We start from the raw sequence: 26328 nt of genomic DNA, 5'->3' as shown, positions 1-26328 counted from the left end.
GGGCGCCAGCGGCGGGCAGCGGCACGGGCCGGGCGGCGCGGCCCCTCTGGGCGGCCGGCGCTGAGGCGATCGCTTCCGCGTTGCTGCCGCTGCGCGATCGGGCGCCTCCCCGCCGGCCGCGGGCTATGGCGCTGCCGTTGTCCCTGCCTGGCGTCGCGGCGGTGCTCGCGGGCCTGGCCGCCCTCCTCCTGGTCCTGGTGAGAGCCGCGCCGCGGTCCCCGCGGGTCCGGGGGGGCTCCAGGGCGGGGGCGGCACGTGGGGCCGCCCCGTTCCCGCCCCACTATGTGGGCCAGGGGCGCTGGACGGCCCTGGGCTTGTTGGGGGGTGGCCGATCTGCAGTGGGCCTGGGAAAGGGCCAGGGCTGGCCGGCAGCTGGCGTGGCTCTGGTTGTGTCCGGGTTTGTGCCGGGAACGTGTTTTCACAAGGCGTGGGATGAAACACCTTGTGAATGAGATAAAACCGACGCGTTTCATCCTTGTAGTACCTCTTGTAAAACATCCCGGTAACGCGCTTTCACGGTAACCAGTGGGGAGCCCTGCGCCCTGCTTCGGGGCTGAATCACCGTGCAAGTTTGAGACGTTCGACACCTGGAAAGGGAAATTTTGCTGCCCATCAACAGTGCCACGTATGTGGTGTTCCCGAGTAAAAGTACTGGAAAACACATGTTCTACAGATTTGTTTTAGCCATGCATTAAGATCATTAGAGCCTCAGTTTTGGAAGCACGTGTGGCTGGCAGGTCACAAGTAGTGTCATTGATTTCGGTGGCTCTGCAGGGACCAGAGTCAACACCAGCTTGTGTGGTGGAGATGACCTGGGGAAGGGGCAGTGGGGCTTGGACCACATCTTAGAGACACCTGTGTGCTTTGCAGCTGAAGACAGCAACCAGCCAATGACGCTGACAGCGGTCAGAGTAGGTGAAATGGAGTAATCAAATGGCATGATAAGGGTCTGGTCCTGTGTCATTTGGTCAGGGCATGAGGTACTGTACCAGTGACCCACCTCATTACTGAAAAATACTTGATTGTGCCTTATAGCACATTCGACAGCTAGGTAAACCTTTATTAGAATGCTCAGCAATTTTTCTCTTTTCTTTTTCATCACAGATTATGATGATTGCTCATGTAACTGCCGTCAAAATGCCAACCCTTCATCGACATGAAGAAGAGAAATTCTTCATAAATGCTGAAGGCATGAAGGAAGCTGTACCAAGTATACATGATCCTCCTACAAAGGAGCTCTCTGTAGTTGTGCCTTCATACAATGAGGAAGACCGGTGTAAGATTTTTCTTATTTTTGGAAAAAGAAGAAAATCTGTCTGTTGTTACTCTAATAATGCAACGGTCATTTTATGTGAGCCGTAGATTCTGGCAGGCCGGAGTATGTGTCTGATTTTGGACACAGTTGCCAGAAAACAGTCCAAGTACATTGAATTTCGAAATTAAGACACTGTGTAACTTGATTTCTGTTGCTAAAAATAGCATGGGGCATTTGTAGGAATCCTCTCTATTTTAGTGAGGTCCAGCAGAATTGGCTGCTCATTGCCCTGGTAAATGCTTTAAGTGAAGAAGTAGAAAAAAAGCTTTTAAAATTTATTTGAGAGCTTCCCACTCTATAAGGAACAACAGCAGCTTCAGACAAGCAGAAGAAGGATGATTGCATTTGTTTCTGTTTGACTTTTGACTTGACCATACATATAAGTACCTGATACTAAAAACTGAAGGCTTTCAGATGCAATAGAAATAATCAAGCCGTAAAGCTGTACTTGGGATTGATGTGGTAGCATGCTTCGTTCCTTTTCTTGGTGAGTGAAAATACTGAGCTGTTTGCGATTCCATTAAGAGAGATGTTGACGAGTAAAGTGTTTCTGGACCTTTCTCAAGTCCAGTGCATTCCCCACTCCTAGCTCTCATGTACCCATTTTCGGTAAGCAAGGCCTTAATATACTTCATGTGATTTTCATTTAGTTGTCTCTCTCTTTGGAGGTATAATAATCGGATGAGATGTGCTCTGGAATGAGCACACACTATGAAGACAACTGTGAGATTGAATATTGGATCCCTTTCCAAGCTGAAGATAAATCAGCTGTAAAAGTTGTGTCTGTTCGTTGGCTGAAGCATCATGGCCAGCAGCCTCAGTAGGAGAAGGCACGTTACTGACTGGTGTTAGAAATTCCTCTTGTTGCCTTCTCTGCCAGCTTGCAGGTAGAGAGTGTCAGTGCTGGCTTGTCAGGTCAATCATGGAGAATTATTTTTTTTTTTCTTTAGTTATTGGGTAGAGAATTACATGTTTCAGAATGGAAAGCTGGTTCTCTAAAATAAATGTTTTTATCCTGTCTTACACGTGTGATTTTTTCCTTTTTTGCATTCAGAAAGGACAGGACTCAGAGTTGCAGGTGCTAAGCTGCTTTATTAAAGCTAGTGTTGTATGAACAACAGAATTTGCTCAGCTTTATGTTGTGCTTGTTTTCAGCTTGCTCATGTATGTGCTTTTTGGTGCTTTGCCTGTTGTAATCTACTAACCTGACTTCCACCTTTTCTTTAGTGCCTCTTATGATGGATGAAGCTTTGGATTATCTAGAAAAAAGACAGGTATTTTCATTTCACACTCAAAATTTGTCATCTTTGTGTTATGTATGTAATACGTCAGTTATCCACTGTGTTATTTTGGTATGTATTAAAACAATGTCACTTAGGCACTTAGAAGTAATGCTTATGTTCTTTATCAGTTATTTTTAGACTGGATGCTGGAAGTTATTTTTAAATTAAGTAAAAATTTAATTTACTAGTGTATGATGAAAAATTTGTGTGTGTGTGATATCTCTGCAAGACAGAGATTAAGGATTAACCATGCATTTAACTTCCCAAACTAAATTCTAGTTTGTTCCACTAGTTTTTTAAGGATCTGTTCTTCAATAGGATTTGTTCTCTGAGTAGGAAGCCCCTTGTGAAGGTTTGTGGGTTTGGTTTTGTTTGGATTTTCTTAACAGTGATGTTGTTTTCAGCTTTCATTTTTTACAACTAGACTAATTTTTCAGTTCTACATGGTAGCTGAGGAAAACTATGACAAACCAAAGTAATGGAACAGTTACAAAAGATGGCAAAATTATTTAATTTTAATTGCCATCTTAACAAATTTACTTCATCATATTGATGCCTCTTGGCAAACATGAATGAGTTAAAAACTGCCAGGGAAAAGAGTGCTGATATTTGGAAGACCTGCTACCTACTTAAGAAATTGAATGAAATGCATTATTTCTGGTTTTATTTTCAAGAAACGAGATCCTTCGTTCACTTACGAAGTAATAGTGGTTGATGACGGTAGTAAAGACCAAACCACACAGGTAAGAAAAAGAGGTGTATGGATTTTTGTACTGCATTTGTGAAATATAACAATGTTGTGGCTTTACCTTTTGGTACTTGAAGTAGTTGACAATTAAAATGCATGTTTCTGGATACTTTCTGTTGTTGTCATTGCCAGTACTAGGATTTTCCAAATAGTTCTGCATTCTTCTGCTTCAACTTTGGTGTATGTCACTGTTAATAAAAAGGAAGACTGGCCAACTTGAGGGATTTTTACTGCGGCTTGGAAGGTGTTTGAGTTAGCTACTAAAATGAGTACCGCTTTTTCATTTACCTACCTTAAGCTTGTACATAGATATTGCTTGCATATATTTTTGCCTGCTTTGCCTTCCTTCTAGTGTCACTTCTAACTGAGCACACTGTGGCCATGGGCCTCTGGAATTAAAAGGACTTGACAGAACCTTTAGGAAAAAATAGAGGAGAAAACTCATGCTTTCTGTTCCCCACAAAATGACACAAAAAATGCATCTACCTACAGTGTGAATGGGATTTTGGATCACTGTGTACTTTTGTTTAAAAACACAGCAGCAAGACAAATGAGAAATAGGTAGCAGTAGTAGAATTTTTTTTTGTTAACTAATGGTGTTGGTATAAAAGGTTGGTGCAAAAGTAGTTGCAATTTTGAACCATGAATTTTAAATCATTACAACTAGGCTCAAATACTACTTTATTAATCAAAATAGGAACTATTACAATCAACACATTTTTGCCAACAATAAATAAGTTTGTTTATTCCTGTAGCCTAAAAATCCATGCTTTGGGATTCAGCGAACTCTTGGAAAGCATTTTCTGCATCCTGCTGGTTGTGGAAGCATTTTCCCTGCAAGAAGTTTTCGAGATGCTTAAAGAAGTGGTAGTGGGTTGGCAAGAGGTCAGGTGAATATCGCAAATGAGGCAAAACTTCGTAGCCCAGTTCGTTCCACTTTGCAAGCGTTGGTTGTGCGACGTGCAATCAGGTGTTGTTGCAGAGAAGAATTGGGTACTTTCTGTTGACCAATGCTGGCTGCAGGTGTTGCAGTTTTCAGTGCATCTCATCGATTTGCTAAGCATATGTTGCAGATGGAATGGTTTTGCTGGAATTCAGAAAACTGTAGTGGATCAGAGTGACAGCAGATCACCAAACAGTGACTGTGACCTTTTTGGGTGCAAGTTTGGCTTTGGGAAGTGCTTTGAAGGTTCTTCTCAGTCCAACCACTGAGCTGGTCATCGTCGATTGTCGTATAAAATCCACATTTCATCACATATCACGATCCAGTCAAGAAATGGTTCATTGTTATTGTGTAGAATAAGAGGACACTTCAAAATAATGATTTTTTTGATTTTTCGTCAGCTCATGAGGCATCCACTTATCAAGCTTTTTCACCTTTCCAATTTGCTTCAAATGCCAACCAACCATAGGATGGCCAGCATTAAGTTCTTCAGCAACTTCTCTTGTAGTTGTAAGAGGATCAGCTTCGATGATTGCTCTCAATTGGTCATTGTCATCCACTTGCTGCCCACTATGCTTCTCACCTCCAAGGATCTTGTCTCCTTTGTGAAACTTCTTGAACCATCACTGCACTGTACGTTCCTTAGCAGTTCCTGGGCCAAATGCGTTGTTGATGTTGTGAGTTCTCTGTGCTGCTTTATGACCCATTTTGAACTCGAATAAGAAAATCACTCAGATTTGCTTTTTATCTAACATGATTTCCATAGTCTAAAATAAATATAAAATAAACAGCAAGTAATAAGTCTGCAGCAAAAAAATAAAGTGAGAAAAGTGCATTAAAATTATGTATAACATAACCACATCTATTTAAGAATGCATTCCAATATCAAACAGCAAATTTCAACAATGCAAAAAATGCAATTTCTTTTGGACCAACCTAATAGTATAGTATAAATTATATTAGCATTGAGTTTTTTGGACTTGGGTGAATGGGGTTTAGAATTGCTTAGGGGAATATCCTGTTCTTTTTGAACAGAACTAGCTTCTTCAGTCTTCTTGTGCTGACTGTGAACTGGTTTTTATTTTCCCAAACAGACTCCAGCCAACACTGGCAATGTATTTGTGCTGACTGAAGTAGTTATAGCTCTGTACTGTTAATTTTTTTTTTTTAAAAGGGTGAGCAAATGTAAATTTCTATCTTGATTTCTGGTTTTGTTTTATGCTGTTTTTTTGTCTGTCTATCAGGTTGCTATGAAGTACTGCAAGAAATATGGAAGCGACAAGGTGCGAGTGCTTTCTTTGGTAAAAAATCGAGGGAAAGGAGGAGCAGTCAGGATGGTAATTGATACTTTCATCTCCTTCTCTGTCTGAACTACCTGTGCCCAAATATGCAGAAGGTGGAGCTGTGCTGATAGACATTTTGAATTTAATACATTAACAAAATGATTATCAGAAAACTGAGTACAGATCCTATAAATTAAGGCAAAAACTTTTTCAAAACAAGCGTATTTTAGATCTTGGAAACACTATTTTCTTGCCAGGAAGTTCAATAACAGAATCTTTTTCTCTGAGAATTCAAAAGGAAAAAATTTTAGACTTGGATTTCATGTTCCTGTTAGTTCCACTTAGAAATAGGCTTGCATTTAAAAAGACCAACCAACCAAAAAAAACCCTTTACAGATTGAAGTAAAGCTTTTGTAGAGAAAATAGAGCTAAATTTGCAAACATTGCTTTCCAGGTCATAGTTGTGATTTTAAAAATGGCTAATGACAAAACACTCTCATCCAGCAAAGTTCTTGTTTACTGAAGCCTGCTCCTATCACCTCCATTCAATAGTAGAACCAGCATGATTTATGCTTTCACATATTAGTTTGCACATAGATATTATAATAAAATCATTATGTTCTAAAAATAAAATAGCTGTTGCACATTTAGATGGAACATTTTTTTAAGATGAATGACACCTTTTGTGTGAAAGAGTGCTATCATTTACAAATTATTAGTGACTGTATCTTTATTTTAAGCTCTGTCTTGAATATGTCAATTTAATTTCTGTATGATCCACAAATAACTGTAGTGAATGGAGAAACATGAAATTAGAAAGTGTGGAGGGATACAGTTTTTAAGTTATTCGAAGAGAAAGAGAATGATTCTCTGTGTGATACAATTTTGCACTGCAGAGTGCAAAGTGGGTGTGTATACTATTACTTGACAGGTTTTTCCAAAATCACACATGCCTGGTTGTGACAGTATCTTGGGCAAACCCACTGCTGATTGTTTTCCTCTCTGGATATCTTCAAAAATCGTCAAGTATCTCTGACCAAGAATAAGGCAAAACAAGCTGTGACAACAGGTGCATCACAAACATTTTGCAGTGATATTGTGACTTAAGACTTATTTCTCAAAACTAATTTAAAATTATCTCATGGATTCTCTTGAAACAGTGTTAGGAAAAAATAGCACTGCATCCTCCTTTCCATAGCTCAAATGACAAAGCAGAGGCATTCAGTGCAGTGACAGCTGCTCGTTGCAGCTTCTTTGTGCTCCCCAGTATAGCTGACTGTAGCAACTTTTTACCTCTCATGATTTTGGTTTGTAAAGCTTCTAGTTTGGAAGCTTCTCTGGAAAGGAATTGTTAACCTTTCATGTTCATGCACTGTCTGTCATTGTGGGATGCTGCTCAGTGTGCGAAGTCTCTAGATGTTATTATAATATAAATTGATAAATTGTTGTTAGTAGCAGAACATTAGGACTCACTCCTTGTGTTGAATGTGGGTTATCACTGTTCTAGCTACTACACTAGATCTTGGCATTGTCTTGCAGCTAGCTTATGACAAAAAACTATTTTAGAGGTGTTGATCTTTGTTGATTATATTGATTGCAGGGTGTCTTTATTTCTCGGGGGAAAAAAATTCTTATGGCTGATGCAGATGGAGCTACAAAATTCGCAGATATTGAAAAAGTAGAAGAAGGTCTAGAAAATCTTCAGCCCTGGCCAGTGAGTATAAATTTTTGTGGTTTTAGTTTAATACATCTGCATACAAATTGATGTTTATAATTCTCTTCAACCTGCGTTGTGTGAGATCCAGTTGAAGATCTGTGTGTAAGCCTGAAGACTGAGGTGTGAGCTTAGAAGTTGCAAGAATGAGCTGCCAAGAGGTAGTTTCCACAGAGTTCTTGCTTCCTTTGCATTCACTGTGCCCATTTCAATGCAGTACATAATGTTCTACTTACCATTCTTCCTTTGAAGTTTCTCTGCTCTGTATAAATACCATGTGTTACCTACTCAGTTAAAAACCAATTTTTTTCTTTGTTAACTGCTTTGTATTTTCTTTTTATCTGATGTCATCCTATGTACCTTTAAGGATGCATCTTAATTTCATCCTATTTTATAGAGGTTCTCCTTTCTCAGAGCTGTTAGTTTAATGACAGTATTTGCAAGAACTTTTATTGTAAATACAAATTCAAAAACCTGTGGAACAAGACCTCCTCCCTGAATAGTCATTCTCTTTTGCGTGCTTGACTTGAAAGGACTGAGGTTTATTTTCTGCTCAAATGCAGATGTGTGAGGTGCTTGTAGCCGTTTTCCCGGAGTACCAGAAGTGGGAGTGCAGGACTGCAAGCGCGGGAGCCACCGAGTGGCGATGTTTCCCAGCGCTCTCTGCTACCAGGGTGACAGCAGCTGCTGGTTCTACAGCATCAGTCCTGCGCTCTCAAATAGAGCAGATTTGAGAGATTTCGTGTGAGGAGTAGTAGCATGAGGATAATTTTAAATCTTCTATTTTGATTTTATTTGAGGTTATAATTTTGGCCAGTACCATGGCATTTTGTTTGAAGGTACATTAGTGAAACAAGTACTTTATTCTGTTATTGCTTCTACAGTGTAATATTTTGAGAAAACATACATTATATCAGTAAGTGTCTAGGAATGCTGAATGCATATCTGGACTGTTTAACACCTCTACAGTGTGCATACCTCAGTGGAACAATGTAAGCTAAACCAGACCTGAATAAATTGCAGTAATTTGTATGCACCATATACAAAATGTAATAAACTTTATATGATCTGTTGATTGGAAAAAAGACTGGTTTTTAACCTCAGAATGTATCAGTAGAAAGAATGCAGCTATAGGAAGCAGAAAAATATACTGCTTTCTCAACAGAAGATTCCACTGATCCAGAAAATATTAGTTTAAGTAATAACTCTGTAATTTCTATTCTTCTGCAGAACCAGATGGCTATTTCCTGTGGTTCTAGAGCTCACCTGGAGAAGGACTCAATAGCAAAGGTTTGTTTCTCTTTTCTGCTGTGTACTAATACTCAAACACTTGAATTATTTGATTATGCTCTACAGATTTTACAGTTAAATAATCAATATTTGTAAAAGAATGGAACCTAAAAAATAGGGAAAGCCTGTCATAAGTGTATGCATATGCACAATTGTGTGCAAAGGATGTGTTCTAGATATCAGGGACTTTGAACTGGTTTCAGTTAGTGTTCCAGTTTATGGATTTGATTTTTCTAGTTTAGAACATCTTACAAGCAGAGCCTCTGATCCCTGACAGAATATGTCACTAGTACCCAGTACCGGAGTGGAAGGCAACTGATGAATTTATCTTCATTGATTCTCTTCCAGTGCAAGAGCTTGATCTGCAGACATTGAGACCTGTTTAAAATGAGTTAGGGATAATTAAAGGCAAATTGTTTGAAGAGTATCTCAGGTCGTGGGAAAGTACTGTAATTTTTCTCTGTTACTCATAGTACATTTTTTGAGATTTGGACACACAGGCAGTACTGTTCTGTGTGTGGCTCTTGTGAAATAAACAGTGATGCATGGGCGCACAGTCTTATCTTGCATCTGGTTTTCTGATGTCTTGGCAGACAGTATTTGACAAAGCACAGGCATGGAACTTGTATTGCACAGACGCATTGCTGGACTAATTTTTTCAGCATCATTGGATGTGCTCATCATGCTGAACATTCTCAAGAGTAAGCTTTGTTTATACTGATGTTTGATATTTGAAATTATTCTGAAATGTATACACAACTACTAAATAGTTACAAAAGTTCAAAAGAAGTTACACTGGTAATGTTCAGCCCCAGGTAGATCTTTAATTTTTTCTACTGGTTTATCAGGCAGTATTGGAGTGGTTCATTGGAAAGAGTTCTTGTAAATACTGCTGTGTATATGTTAGCAGCCTCAAAAAAAAAAAATGCAAAACTTTCATCATTATCAGAAATTAGGATAAATATTCAACATAGTACTTGAATGCTTGTAGCACAGAATATACCATTTGCAGTTGTCAGCTGTGCAGGCAGTGTATTCTCGAAATGTTACTGCTACATGGAGACCATGTAGCTGATAAATGGGAGCCCAGAAAAGAATGTTCCATGGTGTGGTAAGGTACCGAAGGTAAATAAATTTTCTTTAGTCCCTTCATATTTCTTTTCACCTTTGAACGTCCTGCTACATGAGGGAGAGGAATTGGAACAGGACTTTAATGCAGAAGTACAATTTTTAGGATGAGTGTGTCCTTCCTTTTCTTCCTGTCTCCCCCCATATTTCTAACTTTCTGATAAGGGATTCACCAACTGGTTACGTAGTACTGCTCTGCTTGAAACCTGTAGCCTGTCTCATCACCCCACTGTCCCTAGACTGGAAAGGAAAGGCTCCATTTACCACACTGGGAAGAGACTGTTGTGTAGTGCAATAGATATAAAAAAATGCAGAACAATCTTTGAGAAGTTGGGATTTTTTTCTGGGTTTAATGGCATCTAAAACAGTAGAATGAAACTATGAGAAGCAGCTGTATGGGATTTATTATTAAGACCAGAATTTCACCCTTAAATTCAGTCTCAAGACATCAAGAATTCTGTTCTGCCCCCAGAATTGTTAATGTACTTTAATGAATCCCTAGTATGACATGAATAAATAGTTCTGGAAGTGATGAACATAGCCGAGGAACTCCTTTTTGCAAAGTAAGTGCATGGTTGCATTGGCTGACAGTCATGCAGCCTCTTAGAGCTTCCCTTTTGGGACTAGTAGCCTTGTGTTCTTGGTCACATGGTGGTTCACCTTAAAGAATCCACACCAGATCCACCATTCATCTAGGGCTAGAGCACTTAGCTGAGAGGCACAACCTATTGATTTGAATTTCCTTAAGCCAAAAGGTATTATATAACAAGATGAGCATCTTCTCATTTTTCAAGTGAGGTTTGAAATTATTAGCTTTAAAGACATCTCTTATCACCCAGAGATGCTTACCAGTTAAGTTGTTAGCTCCTGAAGATTCTGGATGGTATTTTGCTTGCAATGTTAGATATAATCACCTGAATTGAGCTTAAGACCAGCAGTGAGTTCAGAAGCCATTTGTCAGTCAGAGGTCTAGTTGTTCAGAAGCTGTCTTGAATAAAAGACTAGGAGGGACTTCTGCAAACCCAGAGTCCAGGCTCTGGATTCTGTGGACAAACTTACCTTTAGTATTATTATTATGTCAAGAACAAAAGTGTAACCAAAGATTAGTCTGGGAGAACATTTACCAGAAACATAAAATACATTTGTGAAAGCAAAAGAGCAAAAGAGTTGACTATGTAACATTGCTGGATAAATAAAATGAAATATTATATTGTACAGCAGCTGTTACTTTAGTCCTGTTTTCACTTGGTCCATCATGTACTACAAAAAAGTGCATTCTCTAATTGCATTCCCTTAAGCACCTTAACATGCTATGTGCAGGCTCTGGAGATGGCTCAGCCTTGAATGAAAGAAGTGGGTGGCAAACAACAAGAGATGCTCCCATTTGTTTTTTTTAAATAACGTAAAACTTTTTTTAAAAGTGCCATAGTAGCATCTAGAACCCTGCTGGCTTGTTCTCAGTTGTTTTTTCCTTGTAACTTTTGAATTTATTTGACCTGTTTAACCAATTTTTGGGAAAATGAGAGGACCAGACAGAAGGAAAAAATAGCTTGTAAGTGTACAGTGGAATAGAGCATGTAGCATGGCATCCCCCTCCTCACTCCACTTTTCCTGGGAGAATTCCCAGACAACCATGCAGAAGATACTATGGCTGTCCCACTCATTAATTGAAATCCACGTGCAGGTTCCTGCTCCACTTAATAAGGCATTATCCAGAAAGAAAAGCTGCTCTGAATTAGAAAATGCAGAAAAAAAGAACTTAGACTTCTCATATCATAGGCCAGTGTCCTAACCGTGCACATGACTGGCAAGTCTTTTCAGCTGTAATTTTGTTTCACTGTAACAATTAAAAAGTTCTGGTTTCATTCCAGTGCAAAACAAAAACAGTTGACAAAGTTTGAAAGTTATCACAAAACAGCATTGTTGTCATGTAAGCCAGCTCCGTTCAAACACTTCACTCATAACTTAAATGAAACCATCTAACTTCTCGCCTTTTGTCCACAGCGCTCTTACTTCCGAACTCTTCTTATGTACGGGTTCCACTTCCTTGTGTGGTTCCTCTGTGTCAAAGAGATCAGGGACACACAGTGTGGATTTAAACTTCTAACCAGAGAAGCTGCCTTGCGGACTTTCTCAACTCTTCATATAGAACGCTGGTAAATTCTTTATTTTTTGTTGTTGTTGTTGATTTTTTTCCTAATTGAACATGGTTTTGAAAAAGTAATTTCAGTATTGCAGCTACTATGAAGCATGTGATGTCTATGTATGAATCCTAGCTGCTCAGTGTAACCAACTACAGTGCTACCTGCATGGCACTTTAGTTTTCTTGTTATGCTAAAATATCCTGGTGATTGCTAGGCATTCCATTCTATTATTAAGATATACTTTAGGAAATAGTTGGGTATTTAATTTTCTTTTAATGATGATAGGGAGAAGGGGAACAGATGGGCTCACTAGGTTGGGATTTTAAAATAACACCCAACATAAATTGTAGGAAGGATTTTAAGACTACATTGCTGAGGTTCTAGGTGGCAACAATTAACTCCTGGCAAATCCATTTTACTTTGCCAGGTGGTATAGAAATGTGTAATGCTAAGTAGGACATTTTGGTTTTGCTTTGTCAGAGCAACTGGTAATTGATTAGGAGAGGGAAGTAAACAAAAGGAAAATCCCAATAACTTTTCTCTCTTCACCTCTAAAAGCATTTCCGAAGAAAATTTTTTATTGTGTTTTAATCCACTCACTATTTCTGAGAATCCTGTCTCCTTTTACAGATGTGAGCCATGCAAGCAGAATAAGAAATAGAGAGCAGCTCTTACTACGATAGGGAAAGCTGAAGAGTTATTAATCCTATTCAAAACTTTTATCTGTCTATTTTTGTGCATCATAACCTCCATAATTCAGTGCTGTTTAACCAAAACATTTTACCTAAACTCCATATCTGATAAGATGTTTGTAATTGCTGAAGGCTCCAAGTGCAAGGAAATGCCTACTCTTTGCTTATTTCCTTGCTAGAATATTTCATGAGAGGACTACTGATAGATCTTATTAATTTAAAACAGTAGAAAATGATGCATAGTCTTTAAATTACTTCAGAGCTCTCTTCTGTTATCATTTAGCTAAAACAGTTCCCTTGAGAGAGTGATCTAGTCATGACTACTGTTATGGGACCGAAACACTCTTTTCTCACAGATACCATAATTTCTGTCAATTTCTTAACCACAACTATTGCTAAAAAGGATGGCTTGACTAAATGTAATCAAATCTTTTGAAACTGTTGTCTTCATCCAAGAAAATCTAATGGGCTACTGCTTGCTAACAGGGAACAGAATTCATGAACAACATTCCCATACAAAACTGTGTGTAATCCTACAGTCCTAGTCAATTCCAATACACCTAGTTTTAGGTTGAGCTTTGGTAGTGGTAGTTGAGCTGTATTGTTCCTCCAGAGTGAGGTTGCAAAGGTAGTGTTTGGGTGCACAAATCCAGTGTGGAATGCAGAGCTTCTGTTGAATTGAATCTGGAATTGTGGGTGGTCAGCACTCAGAAAACCGCTTTCCTAGCTGAGTGGTTTGCTTATTGCCCTGAAGAAAACTGTAGCTGAGCCGGACATATGATTTGTGCTGCTGCCTCCAAAACCAAACTTGATCTATAAATTTCTGTAAATGTCATGTTCCCTAAGTACATGGTTAAACCTAGATGTGAGGCCCAGAAGTGCACACCTCAAAATCTCCCTGTTTAACTTCACTTTACAAATTAACTGCTCCAAGAAGAAATATGGAAAGAAGTGAATGAGGATATTCAGTTTAATCTGCAAAAATGCAGTCTTCAATAATATACTATTTTAAATTGAAGATTTTTAATATAATTGCGCTTATTGGTCAAACATATTATGTAAAGTGTTGTGGTTTTTGTTAAAGAAAAATCTAAACAAGCTTTCTTCTGCCACTCAGCTTCTCTGGCAACAAAGGTATGAAAGAGTAAAAATAATTGTGCTATACCCCATTATCCAGGAATAGAGGCAACAAAAAAGGGATATTGCTAACTTATTTTTTAGTAGTTATATTGCCGGTGTGGAACACACCAGATCTTCATGTCTTCGTGTGTTAATTCATTGTGCCTATATGTGCTGCTATAAAATTAGCCTTCTCTTCTTGCTCATTTATTTACAGTAATCCATAAACTAATCCCATGAGTGTTTTCTGATTTATCTGAAATGTACTGGTTAGTGACGAAGAATGTTTGTTTCTTTGTCAAAAGAAGAATAACTCAAATTCTTCAAATAAACAGCTTTCAGATACTTCCAAGTCACAAATTTGCCTAAAAAAACAATAGGGTTTCTTTTATTTGGTTTATTTTTCCGCCAAAGCAGACAATATGTTTGTTTTTATCCTCTTCACTCCTTCAGCAGTGTCCGTGCTTCCCTGCCCTCATTTTCATACTTACTGGCTAATTTAAACCGAATCTGACAAAACAGTAAGGATTTCAGGATAAAAGCTTTGGCAAGTTTTGTGGAAACTGAAACCCCCAGAGAGGAGAGAATCTCAGATTATTGTCACTGCTGAAGACAAAAACTACAGTAAGAACTCAGAAGTTACTTATCACCTTCACAGGTAGCCGTTCAGCATGTGTAACTGGAAGGTAACATGTCAGTGCACAAAACAGAGTACTGTCCCTTTCCCAGTTGATATTTATAAGATCTGGAAATAAACTGGGAGCTGGGGAGGTGTGAGCATGTGGCGAAAGTGGCTATACTGAAGAAATGATAGTCATAAGTGAAATTTCTGTGTTGTTCAGACAGTTGGGATAATTGCACTTGAAAATTCTATGGGGACATCAAACATGCATCTCATAGAACCATACATCGGACTCTTTCGTATGTAATAATGTAAGAATCTGACATTACCTACTAATGGAAACTACTTATTTTAAGCAAAACTGGCCCGTAATATCTTTGCATTGCATATCATGTCTGTAAAAAGGAAAATAAAAACTGGTTAGACATTGTGCCATGAAGGTTCTGTACATGAGTACGAAGGTGTAACAGGAAGAAACAGCAGTCAGTGTTATATTTCTGCTCACCCGGAACAACGAGTCCCTAACTGGGTCGCAGAAGAATTCATTCATATTGACACCATCAGCACGTGGTTGCAGAGAAACCACCATCTTGATATTGGACACCAGGCTCTGAAATCTGGGTTTATTACCTCCTCTGCATCATTGCATTGGGTCTGTTTGACATACGAAGAAATTTATTTGATTTCTTTTGAATCTTAAAATCCCATTAGCAAAGTGCAGTTCTACTACATATTAAAAGAAGAATTCAGTTCAGTATGGTCAATGCTCAGATATTCTGGTGACAATGGAGGTGAGTGCTGGGGAATATCCAAAAAACAAGCAGCATTTAATAGGATAAAAGCTGTCTGAGAGCCAGCACGCTTGGCATGGAGTCTGTTGAGGGCTCCCCCACTGCTGAACTGGAGCTTGTTGTGAGCTGCTGAAGAGAATGAACAAGATTCGGTTTCTGCAGAAACTTCATCTGTCCTGTCTGTTCAAGTTTTGTCAGGCTCGGGTATTTTGAGGTACTACAGCATTAAATGAGTTCTTACAGGAGAACATAATAAATATTTAGACAAAACATTAATACATATTTACTCGTGTTAACATAAAATGGCTATAAAATTGGCTATCTAATAATTCCTACCCTGAACTGTCAAGCTTACTGCTCAGCTAGAATGTAAATATACACACACAAGGAACAGGATTTTCTTCATCACATCTAGAGTGCATCTGCTTGTCATCTAGCCTCCCTTCGTAGACAACAGAAGAAACAATTTTAGGATGTAATTCATTTCATCCTAATATAGGCCTCTAAAATACACCAAGTGAAGTGCAGCTGACAAATACCTGTTTCTTGCCCTCAACTGTAAAGGGACTCTAGACAATTTGTACAGAAGGTGTTATCTCTGCTGTAGGTGGCTGAAGTTCAGCCGGGTAGATTCGACTCACAGCTTAGTAATTTGTAGGAAAAAACGTGTCAGGTTGGTGGTGCCTCAGCTGCATTGAAAGGATAAACGACTCAGTAAATCCTGAAAGTAGTAAGTTCGAAGAACTCCTGAAGCAATTTTGTATCAAATGCAGTTCAGTTTCTGTGCTATACAGACAATGCCAGTTGTTTCTGGAGAGAAAAAGCCTGGAGAATTCTTCCCTTTGGATAAAGGTATCCAGTAGAGTCTTTGCGTGGAAGAGAGCACCAGTACTGAATTAGCACCAGACAATAGGACACTGCTCTGAAGTGCTGGAAATCGTCAATACTGCTCCAAAAGGCAGAGCAGTGATACAGGTTTTATTTCTGTTTCTCTCAGCAGGCTGGTAACATACCTCACTCAAAGAGCGAGTGTTAGGGGCACTGTCTTTTGGAAGCTGAGCATCTTACACTCTGGTAATGGATATGTTGATGTAAACAACATGGCTATTCTGCTGCTAGGTCAGGCAGGCTGACAGATTTCTGTTTCCGTACTTTAAGAGCTATCAGAGACACCAAAAAAGTGTTTTCCGGGTTTTGCCCGCACCACATATAAAATGGAGCCTTGTGTTTCCATACTCGCCTTTCATAGGAGAAGCAGGGGGCGAATTTCAAGATCTTCCTTTGAATGATCTTATGTGCATCTTTGACAGTTTCATAATTAGTTTAATCACAAGGAAATAACCTGTATCAGCTGCATTAAGAATGAAAAACTATTTGCTTAGAATTCACTTTTTTCTGCTTACTTCATGCTCTTTCTGTTCCAGTTGGCATTGAATTGAGTATCTTCTCTTTAATGTTAAAAATACTAGAAAACTGAGACCGCAGTTTTATTCTTGCTGTGCTGAATTTGATTTATAGATGCTTATATTTAGAAAATCTTAAAAGCAAACTGAGAAATACTGTTTTATCATTATGGTGATAAGGATCATTAACATTTTTTAAAGAGAAACCAAGATATTTCCTGTAATATTTTGTTCATCTAACTCCGAAGTTTAGAAAGCATTTGAAAATCAGTAGGTATTGCAAACTGTTTATAAAATTGGTAATAAGAAATCATGCCCACATCCTAAACTATCTTTTTTTGAGAGCGTTCTCATTGACTTTTTTGTTTAAGTGCCCTTTCAAGAACCAGCTGTCAACATATGAATACAAACCAAACATTCTTGAAATTTACTTTCTAAATAGCAAAGTTTTGACATTAGTTTGAAATGAGAGCAACCTTTTGAACACAGAACATATGCTTTGCGTTTTAGGTTCTGAATCTGATTACACCACTAATTATTTTTCAGAAATGGATGGAGCACATTTTTTAAATTAAAATTTAAAAGAAAATTAAAAGGGATATTTTTAAAACATAATAGAGACAGTTGCAATTACCCGCTTTCAGACTTGAAAAGAAGCTCTAGTTCTGCATCTACAGTCTTGACCTGAGAAATGTAACTGTTTTATGTTAAATTTTAATGCACAGGAGGAAAATTGGAAAATGTAGTGGTCTAAACTGGCAGAATTTTCCTGTCCTAAATTTGACCATTGATTTCTTGTGACTACCCAAAAAATCATAGATTTTCTTCCAGCCAGAAATGTCTTTCCTTACCAAGGAGAACTAGACATGGCAGCAGTTACTGTCCTACCTGGAATATTGGTTAAAAAAAACGGAAATTCAAAATATAGTTCTAGTCCAGGCTTGATTGACATACTTTTGTAAAGTGGCAATTTAAAATTAGATTAAGTAACTTGGCAGATCAGTGATTAGATCAAATTGTTGCTATTACTTTTGTCTATAAAAATTACCTTGTATACTGAACAAGCCATGCTGTTTCACATTTAAAACTCAAAAGCTCAATATAAAAAATTAATGTTTGTTTCTCCAGTTTGTCACTGATCTCTAAATATGAGTCTCTATATTAAAATTACAGAAAAATAAGCATTCCTGTTGCTACAGGGATTTTTTTCCACTTCTTTGGCATTGTAGACGAACACAAGCAGTGGAATTAATTGTTTTTTCCTGTTTTTGTGCATCATAAGAATTGTTTATGAATGTCTAATGAATGCAAAAGTATTTTGCTGTTATGTTTGGTTTGTCTTTTAAAAAAATCCTGTTCCTGGCAGACATATGTGGACTTTAAAAAGCCCTGGTACAGAGAAAGCAGGACTGGCGGTCTAATCCTCTTGACATCTTGTTTCATTCTCAGACTTCTTTGGCTATTGAAAGTTTTCTCTGTCCATTAAGAGTTTACTGGGTATTTACACCCAACAAATCTTGGGTGTAGAGAAGCCCTAAATTCCAGTTAAAACAATATGACTGTTAAAGCCACACAGATGCTTAAGGGAGTGGAGCATCTCCCTTATGAGGAAAGGCTGAGGGAGCTGGGTCTCTTGAGCTTGGAGGACACTGAGGGGTGATCTCATTAATGTTTATAAATATATAAAGGGTGAGTGTCACGAGGATGGAGCCAGGCTCTTCTCAGTGACAACCAATGATAGGACAAGGGGAAATGCGTACAAACTGGAACACAAGAGGTTCCATTTGAGAAGAAACTTCTTCACAGTGAGGGAGCCAGAGCACTGGAACAGGCTGCCCAGGGGGGCTGTGGAGTCTCCTACTCTGGAGACATTCAAAACCCACCTGGACACCTTCCTGTGTAACCTCATCTGGGTGTTCCTGCTCTGGCAGGGGGATTGGACTAGATGATCTTTTGAGGTCCCTTCCAATCCCTAACATTCTGTGAACTGAAGGCCCAATTTTGATATTTGAAACACTTAATATTGGACCGGTAAGATGAGAGTCCTACTGCAATATTGAAATACAGAATAATTTTGCAGGATAGATGTTTTATAAACTGAAACATTTTAAGGGGTCAGTTTAAAAGGGTTGAATTCAGTTAAACACCTATGAACTTGGTGTTCAATGGAATTTTAGTCAGCATCGTCTTAAACTGTAACTTAAACAAAAGTAATGTGGAGAAGTTTTTCTCTTCCTGTATTTTATACTTCATGTTTATGTTAATTAACACTTAATGGAGCCAGTATTAAACATAGATGGGGAAGTTGTTTGGGTGTCTTAATTTTGGTCACTTAGATTAGAGCCTGAATTCAGTCAGGCTGGAACCAAACCTCGGTGTTCTGAGCTGTGTCCCTCCTCCCCAGAGACTCCTACTTCCACTCGCCACAGCGGGATCTGGTGAAGCAGACGGTGTGAATAACTCTCTGCTATTTCTAAGGGCAGTTCTGTCACACGGTAACTAGACACAGATGGCTTCATGTCAGAATACGTATTGCACTAATCAACTCATCCACTGATGTTGCTTTCTCCTTCAGGGTCGGCTCCAGCTCACATACACTTAAATCCGGACTATAGAACCTTCTGTGTGGTTCTGCTGTACCATCTGCATCTGGTGATCTGCAGTATGGGTGAAATACTATCAGTGTTTGAGTACACTGTGATCTACATGGACCTGTTAGACCAGGTCCAGAGCAGGGCCGTGAAAATGATCAGAGGGCTGGAACACCTCTCCAAACACCTCTCCTATGGGGAAAGGCTGAGAGAGCTGGGGTTGTTCAGCCTGGAGAAGAGAAGGCTCTGGGGAGACCTTATTGTGACCTTTTGATACTTAAAGGGTCCTATAAGAAAGATGGGGACAGACTTTTTAGCAGGGTCTGTTACAACAGGACAAGGAGAAACAGTTTTAAACTAAAACAGGGAAGATTCAGGCTAGACATGAGAAAGATACTTTTTACAATGAGGGTGGTAGAACACTGGCCCAGGTTGCCCAGAGAGGTGGTAGATGCCACATCCCTGGAGACATTCCAGGCCAGGCTGGACAGGGCTCTGAGCAACCTGATCTGGGTGAAGATGTCCCTGCTTATTGAAGCGGGGGTTGGACTAGATGACCTTTGAAGGTCCCTTCCAACCCAAACTATTCTATAATTCTATATTCCCCCATTAACTATTTTAGTATGCATATGAGGTGTACTGAAAGGCAGTGGGGAACAGGGGAAGAAAAAAGTTATCCCAGTGGTTCCTACAGAAGTCATTCTCATTTCAGCTTTGAATAGGATATGTTTAATTTCAGGGTATGTCCACTTTTGCACAAATGGCAACCACATGTAACAGTATTAGTGTTCAGCCTGATTAAGTAAGTCCTGTGCTTTTAATCTTTTCCTTTGAGCACTGTAGTTCACCTATTTAGTGTTTTTGTACTGTGATGTATATGCTGACATTCCAGTAGTCACTTGTCCACTAGGAATTGGTGCAAGTAACTATTAGCTCACTAGGCTACTACTTTATGTAGTAATAGTTTTAGAGCAGCTCATATGGTATAATTCATCAGACAATTATTCTGCGTCTCTTAAGATTTTTAGTCAGTTAAGTAGTAACTATTACAAAATTAGGTTTAGTCTTAATGTACGTGACTCATAAACATTCAAAGGTGAATACATGGGAGTTTTGGCTTACAAATATAAAATGTCAGCAAAAAATAAATAATACAGCTTCAGTAGAAGAGACCATGGCATTATTAATAAAATAATATTCAACCCGCATTTCACGATGTTGCCAGTTAGTGCTGGGCCAGCAGCTGAACAGCAAAACAGCTGCTCACTCACCTTTCCTTCTCTGGAGGGAAAGAAGGGAAAAAGGAGGATAGATTCCTGGGTTGAAAAAGAAACAGATTTAATAAAATAATAATAAAAAAAATGACACAAAACCAATACTTAGACATTAGAACGCATGCTCTCAGCAACGAACACCAGAAGAAGGGCACTGCCAGCACAGTGAGTTCAGTGGAGATGCGGAGAGCAACAGCTGGGCACAGGGAAGGTTCTGGAACCAGCCCCTGGGAGCAGCAGTGGGAGCAGGACCTCCCCAGGGTTGGCAGCCATGGAGGAAAGAGGGCTGTTCCCAGCAACTTCCCGCTTAAATATGGAATGTGCTGTTCATCGTATCGAATACTTGGGTTGTCCCAAGTCACCTGTCCTGGATCCTTTCCTCTTCACATTACACACCTGCTTACTTGCAGAAGATGGGAAATTGAGGGATGACCTTGGCTTCCCAATCAATATGCATCAATGTCAGTGAGCTCTTAGATTCTGTCATGCCAACTCCCAAACATTGGAGAGTTACTGGAAGAAAACATTAACTCCATCCTAGAGTGTTATCTTCTTATTCTTGTACTACATTCAAAACAAAGCGCCATGCCAAATATCAACAAGCAAATTAACTAACCTCCTGGAAAATTATGTTGGTTCAATCAAACCAGCACAAAAGAAAAGAGTGAAATGGCAAGGCTGCTTGGAGCAGAATCAGTTCACTGAGGTAAAAAAACTACATCCTGTAACTTTTTTGTGACAATTAAAAGGCCTATGTCCTAATCAAAATCAGATTTACAAAGCGTTTCTATACAAAATAACTGTAGTCTCTGTAGATGACCTCTGTTTATGCTGCCTTTGCATGTTTTACTGCTGTCCAGAGGGATATCAGTTGCTGTCCTGTAACACACACATGTACAGCGTGAGCTCAGGTTGATGCATGTTTGGTAATGATTTCACCAGCACGCCAGCGTGTTGTGGTCCGCATTTCAGTGGGAACCTACATGTATGTGTCAGATCAAAGTGAGCATTTCAAAGTGGACTTCTGTTGTTGAATCATTAGTAGTTTTGCAGTAATGCCCTGTGCTGCTTTAAAGTAGAGGATAGCTTGAAGCAGAAGGAATTAGCATCTGAACTTGGCTAGCCACCTGCTCACGTATGTCTTTTTGCCTGCTCTTGATCACCTATCTGTCCCTTTCTACCCTTTCTGTACTGCTAAATGGGATTACCAATTACTTGAATTCAAGTAACCCTTGAAGCATGAACACATAATGTTATTTTTATTGCATACATCCTCTCCAGTGGCAAAAGTTTTTGTGTTTTGTTTTTTTTTTTTTCATTTCAAAAGAAAACTGTCTTGAACTTAGCAATGAGAATTTAAGAAGATTCTAAACTTATGAAGTTACTGAGAGAAAGGTGTTGAATTGTACTTGACTGCCTCACAGACGCATATTCAAGACCTATGTAAGCTGGTTTGGAGCATCTGTTCCATTGATTTCAAACTGGAAACCTTACCAACAGCTTGGCCAAAACATTTCCATTTCCTTAACACTGAAGTTTAGTTCCCTGGGAAAAAAAAAAAAAAAATGGAAAAAAAACCCCTCTGCGTTTGAATATACATTGAGTCTGGTAGAAATCAAATATGGATAATGTTGACCATTTTTTCAATACAGACTACTGGTTTTTTAAGGTTTGGGAGTGGGAGGCAGCTTAAATTCCAATTAGTAGAACTCACTTAAGAAACAAGAACACCCCTGTTGGCATTTGGAGACTACAAAGATGGGGAAAAAAGACCTAGTAAACAGTATATCTAAGAAATTTAACCAAAATCACCAGAACCTTCATAATTATGATTTGCACTCACCTTTGTCAATAGTAGCTACTGGTAGTTTCATATGCTGATTTCTACATGAACATTACAAGCTGTAGTTGCCAAAACACTTTTTTAATATTGAAAGCCTCAGTGCCTTGGATCCAGAAGGTCTGCTTGAGCATGCAGTTGCCATAATGAAACACACCAACGATTCTCTGTGCATAGAATGGAGAGGCTTAAAGCGTATTTTAGACAAACTGGGCAGGGAGGGGTGGCTGACTTAGAGTAGGATTACTTCCCCAACTCATTTCGCTGCACAACCTGCAAAAAATTGTACCAGCATTGAGGTGCTGGAGAGAGTTCAGAGAAGGGCAACAAAGCTGGTGAAGGGGCTGAAGCACAAGTCTGATGAGGAGCAGCTGAGAGAACTGGGGCTGTTTAGCCTGGAGAAAAGGAGGCTGAGAGGAGACCTTATCACTGTCTACAACTACCTGAAAGGAGGTTGTAGCATGGAGGCTGTTGATCTCTTCTCCCAAGTAACAAGTGATAGGACAAGAGGAAATGGTCTCCAGTTGCAACAGGGGAGGTTTAGATTGGATATTAGGAAAACTTCTTCACAGAAAGGGTTGTCAGGCATTGGAACAGGCTGCCCAGGGAAGTGGTGGAGTCACCATCCCTGGAGGTATTCAAAAGACATGTAGATGAGGTTTTTAGGGACATGGTTAGGAGATGGACTTGGCAGTGTTAGGTTAACGGTTGGACTCGATGATCTTAAAGGCCTTTTCCAACCAAAATGATTCTGTGATTGTTATCTGTGTATTGGCTGCGTTCTGAGCTGCTCAGTCAGGGACATTGATTTCCTTTTCATGGAGAGCATTAGTATCAGCATTCATGAACTGTAGAGCATTAGTATCAACTTCATAACTGAACACAAACCTCCTTAAATCAGGCAAGGAATTTAATTAACAGTGCCACCATCTTTAATCTGGAAATAAGTGTGACTGTATTTGATGTTTGTTGTTCTACTTCAGGGCGTTTGATGTGGAACTTCTATATATAGCTCAGTGCTTTAGAATACCTATAGCAGAAGTTGCTGTCAACTGGACTGAAATTGAAGGTATGGAAATTGTTCATATTCTTGTAATATTCCTTATGTGTCAATGCAGAATAAAATATCCAAGGATCTTTCTGTATTTTACCCAGTTTTGATAACACACAGCCTTCTTTCTGTACAAATTTTTAATTTCATGTCCTCTCCAGCCTTCTGCCATGGCATGGTACAGGAAGAGTAGGTGAAGGGGTAGCAAGGGGGAGAAACTCTGCACTCCAACTGCACACGGAAGTAGGTAGTTACACGGCTAGGACAGAGCACTACTTTGGCATGTCCTGTAATGTGTTAATAAAAACACTGTACAAAAAGTCTGGCCATCATTGTTTATTGATTCAACTCCGCTGTGTCTTGCCGTCCAAAATTCTCAGCCCGCCTATTAAGGCCTCCTCTAGGGCACCCTCTCTTCTTAAGAGGTGATGTTCTTTCAGACCTGTGGGGAGGTCTCTGTTACTGGAAGGTGCAGCTCCATACATATTTCTTCATGGCAGAGCCAGCCAAGAGGTTCTGCTTCTGCTCACTTCCTCTGTCCCAGCGAATGCAGTTCCTTCTTTTTTCTTTTTTCTTCTTTTTTTTTTTTTGGGGGGGGGTGTTGGTGGTTTTTTTTGTGTTTTTTGTTCTTTTGATCTGAATCTCTTCTCAGCAAAACCCCTCAACAACAGAAAGTATAATGAACTGCAATGATGATGAAGGGTGCAAGCAAATAGAGAACATCTTAAACCAACTTTACTAGAAAATAAATGTTTTCTTTCAATGCAGTTCCACATGCATTTTGCAGCTAACATAAATGATAGCAAAGATGGAAGAGGGCTTGGTTTCATAGTGTGGGTTCCCTACCTTGCCTAAAGACTGGCACATTCATATTATTGCTGTAAAACAGCAGATGGTAGTCCTCTTCTTCAAAGTCACTAAGAAATCATTTGCTTACTTATTGGTGTTTAGGTCCCTATTTACTTGAACAAAACCTTGTCGCAGAGAAGACTATGCACTTTAACTTTTTAAAGCATTTCATTTAACTTTTAGTCAGCCCTGAATTGGTCAGGCAGTTGGCCTAGATGATTATTGTAGGTCCCTTCCAACTGAAGTTATTCTATTCTATTCTATTCTATTCTATTCTATTCTATTCTATTCTATTCTATTCTATTCTATTCTATTCTATTCTATTCTATTCTATTCTATTCTATTCTATTCTATTCTATTCTATTCTGTTCGGTCCTGTCCTGTCCTGTCCTGTCCTGTCCTGTCCTGTTCCGTTCCGTTCCGTTCCGTTCCATCTTCTGACATACATGGAATTACTGTGCTGCTTACAAACTAGAATCTCCCACTTACGGTATAATGTAATTACTGTAAAGCAATAACTTTCGCAATATAAATGTTTATTGGTGCTCAGGTCTAGGTTGTGGGGCTGAATGTGCTGAGAATGCAGAGGTTCATGACTACTTAAATGTGTGTCTTGCCTATGCACATATTTTCTAACAACATCCTTCTGATTTTCTTCTCCATTAATCACAGGTTCTAAGTTAGTTCCCTTTTGGAGCTGGCTGCAGATGGGCAGGGATCTTCTTTTTATACGACTGCGATATATGACTGGTGCCTGGCAGCTTGAAACAAGAAAATGTAATTAGGTTATTTACATTTTCCAAATATATCATTATACTTAATGGAACATGAGAACAGTTTCAATCAAGTGAAGTGGTGATGAAAGCTGAGGTAATTCTTCATTGCTCCTGTTGTATGTTTCATTTTTGCAACATGTATATGTTTTATAAGATTGTCAGCAGGGAATTTGTATGAAGTTTTGAAAAGCCGACACATTTCCAAAAATATTTTCTTACCTAGTAATCAGTTTTTATTTTTAAAAGTAACTTTAACATGTCTTATAAATTCACTCAAATAAATATATCTGCTTTTGTCTCATCATAAATTTGGAATTTTCTTATAAATATTAAAAAGAGGCACTCTGTTCTACATTGTGCAATATTGTGTTGTGACTGACCACAACCATTTGTCCCTTTAGTATCTGGAAACAGATGGACATATTGCAACTTGGTATGATCAATCATGGTTCATGCTGATGCATGTTTGGATTCAGTGTTATGGGAAACATTAATGGGTTTTACTGAGTTGTAACAGTAATATTCATAAGGCTGTTCTAAGAACTTGCAGTAGTCTCTTGACATTCCAAATGTTTTTGTCTGAAGCTGAAATAGTTTGTCTGAGATGAAACCGCATATCAACTCCAGACTATAGAAGGTCCAAGAAAAAGCACATTTTGTTTTAAAATCTTGTCTTTTATAAATATCTTTGGTTCATATGTACTAAATAATACTGCATGTTCAAGGCTAGGAGACCTTGGCATCTCCAAATTTGTAGTGAAAGGGTATGGAAAGCTAATTCAGAGCATACGAAAATGAGACCAAATGTACATTGGGGGGCCTGTGCATTAGCAATGCCAGTTTGAAGTTGTCAGCCTTCAAACGAGATCAGAGAGGGAGGGAGGGGTCTGGTGTCTTAGTGGCGTCTTTCTCTGTTAGAGTGCACAGGTTTCAGTGGTGCTTTCAAAACAGTTGTGGATTGCCAACAAACTAAGCCAATCTTTCTTTTGGAAACATGTACACATATGAATAGATTTAAAGAATGAACGGTGTGTGGTTGTACTTTCACATATGATTTCACTGGTGATTTTTCTTACTCTTTCTGCAATACTGAGTTTTGTTCTTTCTAGGGTTACCTCAGTTTTCTATAAATTGAAGTGTTGGAATAAATTATCAGAAAGCATCTTCAGTTTGATTTCTCAGGCTTTATTCTCTTACCTAGTCCACATGCGTCTCTATCACTTGTGCAGAATCAATCACATTACTCATTGTTGCCATTGCTAGAATAAAATGCCAGCTTCTCAGTTTTTGTGAAGTGAATTTCCCTGATCAAACCAGGACACCAAGAGCTCTGCCTATAATTAATTGAAGTTGCCAACCAGATCTCAAAAGCAGATTCCGAAAATTTTCCTCATGTCTTACCTTAAAACTGAGTTTATTTGAAATTTTAACCAAAACAGTTCACCATTTTCAACTTATGAGGCTTAAGTCAT

The 26328-nt window shown here is 38.9% G+C and overlaps 1 protein-coding gene across 1 annotated transcript; it reads left to right on the top strand.

Annotated features, from left to right (window-relative positions):
• The first annotated feature begins 37 nt into the window (after nucleotides 1-37).
• Nucleotides 38-26024, top strand: ALG5 (ALG5 dolichyl-phosphate beta-glucosyltransferase). Its single transcript, XM_065829535.2, has 10 exons — nucleotides 38-197; nucleotides 1105-1276; nucleotides 2543-2589; nucleotides 3273-3341; nucleotides 5534-5626; nucleotides 7173-7286; nucleotides 8517-8576; nucleotides 11709-11860; nucleotides 23164-23249; nucleotides 24753-26024. The coding sequence occupies exons 1-10, from the start codon at nucleotides 126-128 to the stop codon at nucleotides 24863-24865; spliced, it is 978 nt and encodes a 325-aa protein (XP_065685607.1). The 5' UTR covers nucleotides 38-125; the 3' UTR covers nucleotides 24866-26024.
• The last annotated feature ends 304 nt before the right edge of the window (nucleotides 26025-26328 follow it).

Source organism: Patagioenas fasciata, chromosome 1 (genome assembly GCF_037038585.1).
Source record: "Patagioenas fasciata isolate bPatFas1 chromosome 1, bPatFas1.hap1, whole genome shotgun sequence".
In the NCBI taxonomy this organism is placed as follows: Eukaryota; Metazoa; Chordata; class Aves; order Columbiformes; family Columbidae; genus Patagioenas; species Patagioenas fasciata.
Note: the sequence above shows the minus strand (reverse complement) of the source record. Positions and strands in the feature narration are given on the sequence as shown.

Coding starts and splice junctions, on each gene's coding strand:
- ALG5 (XM_065829535.2), top strand. CDS start 126: ATGGCGCTGCCGTTGTCCCTGCCTGGCGTCGCGGCGGTGCTCGCGGGC. Junction 2,590..3,272: donor ATTATCTAGAAAAAAGACAG/GTATTTTCATTT, acceptor TTTATTTTCAAG/AAACGAGATCCTTCGTTCAC. Junction 3,342..5,533: donor GTAAAGACCAAACCACACAG/GTAAGAAAAAGA, acceptor TCTGTCTATCAG/GTTGCTATGAAGTACTGCAA.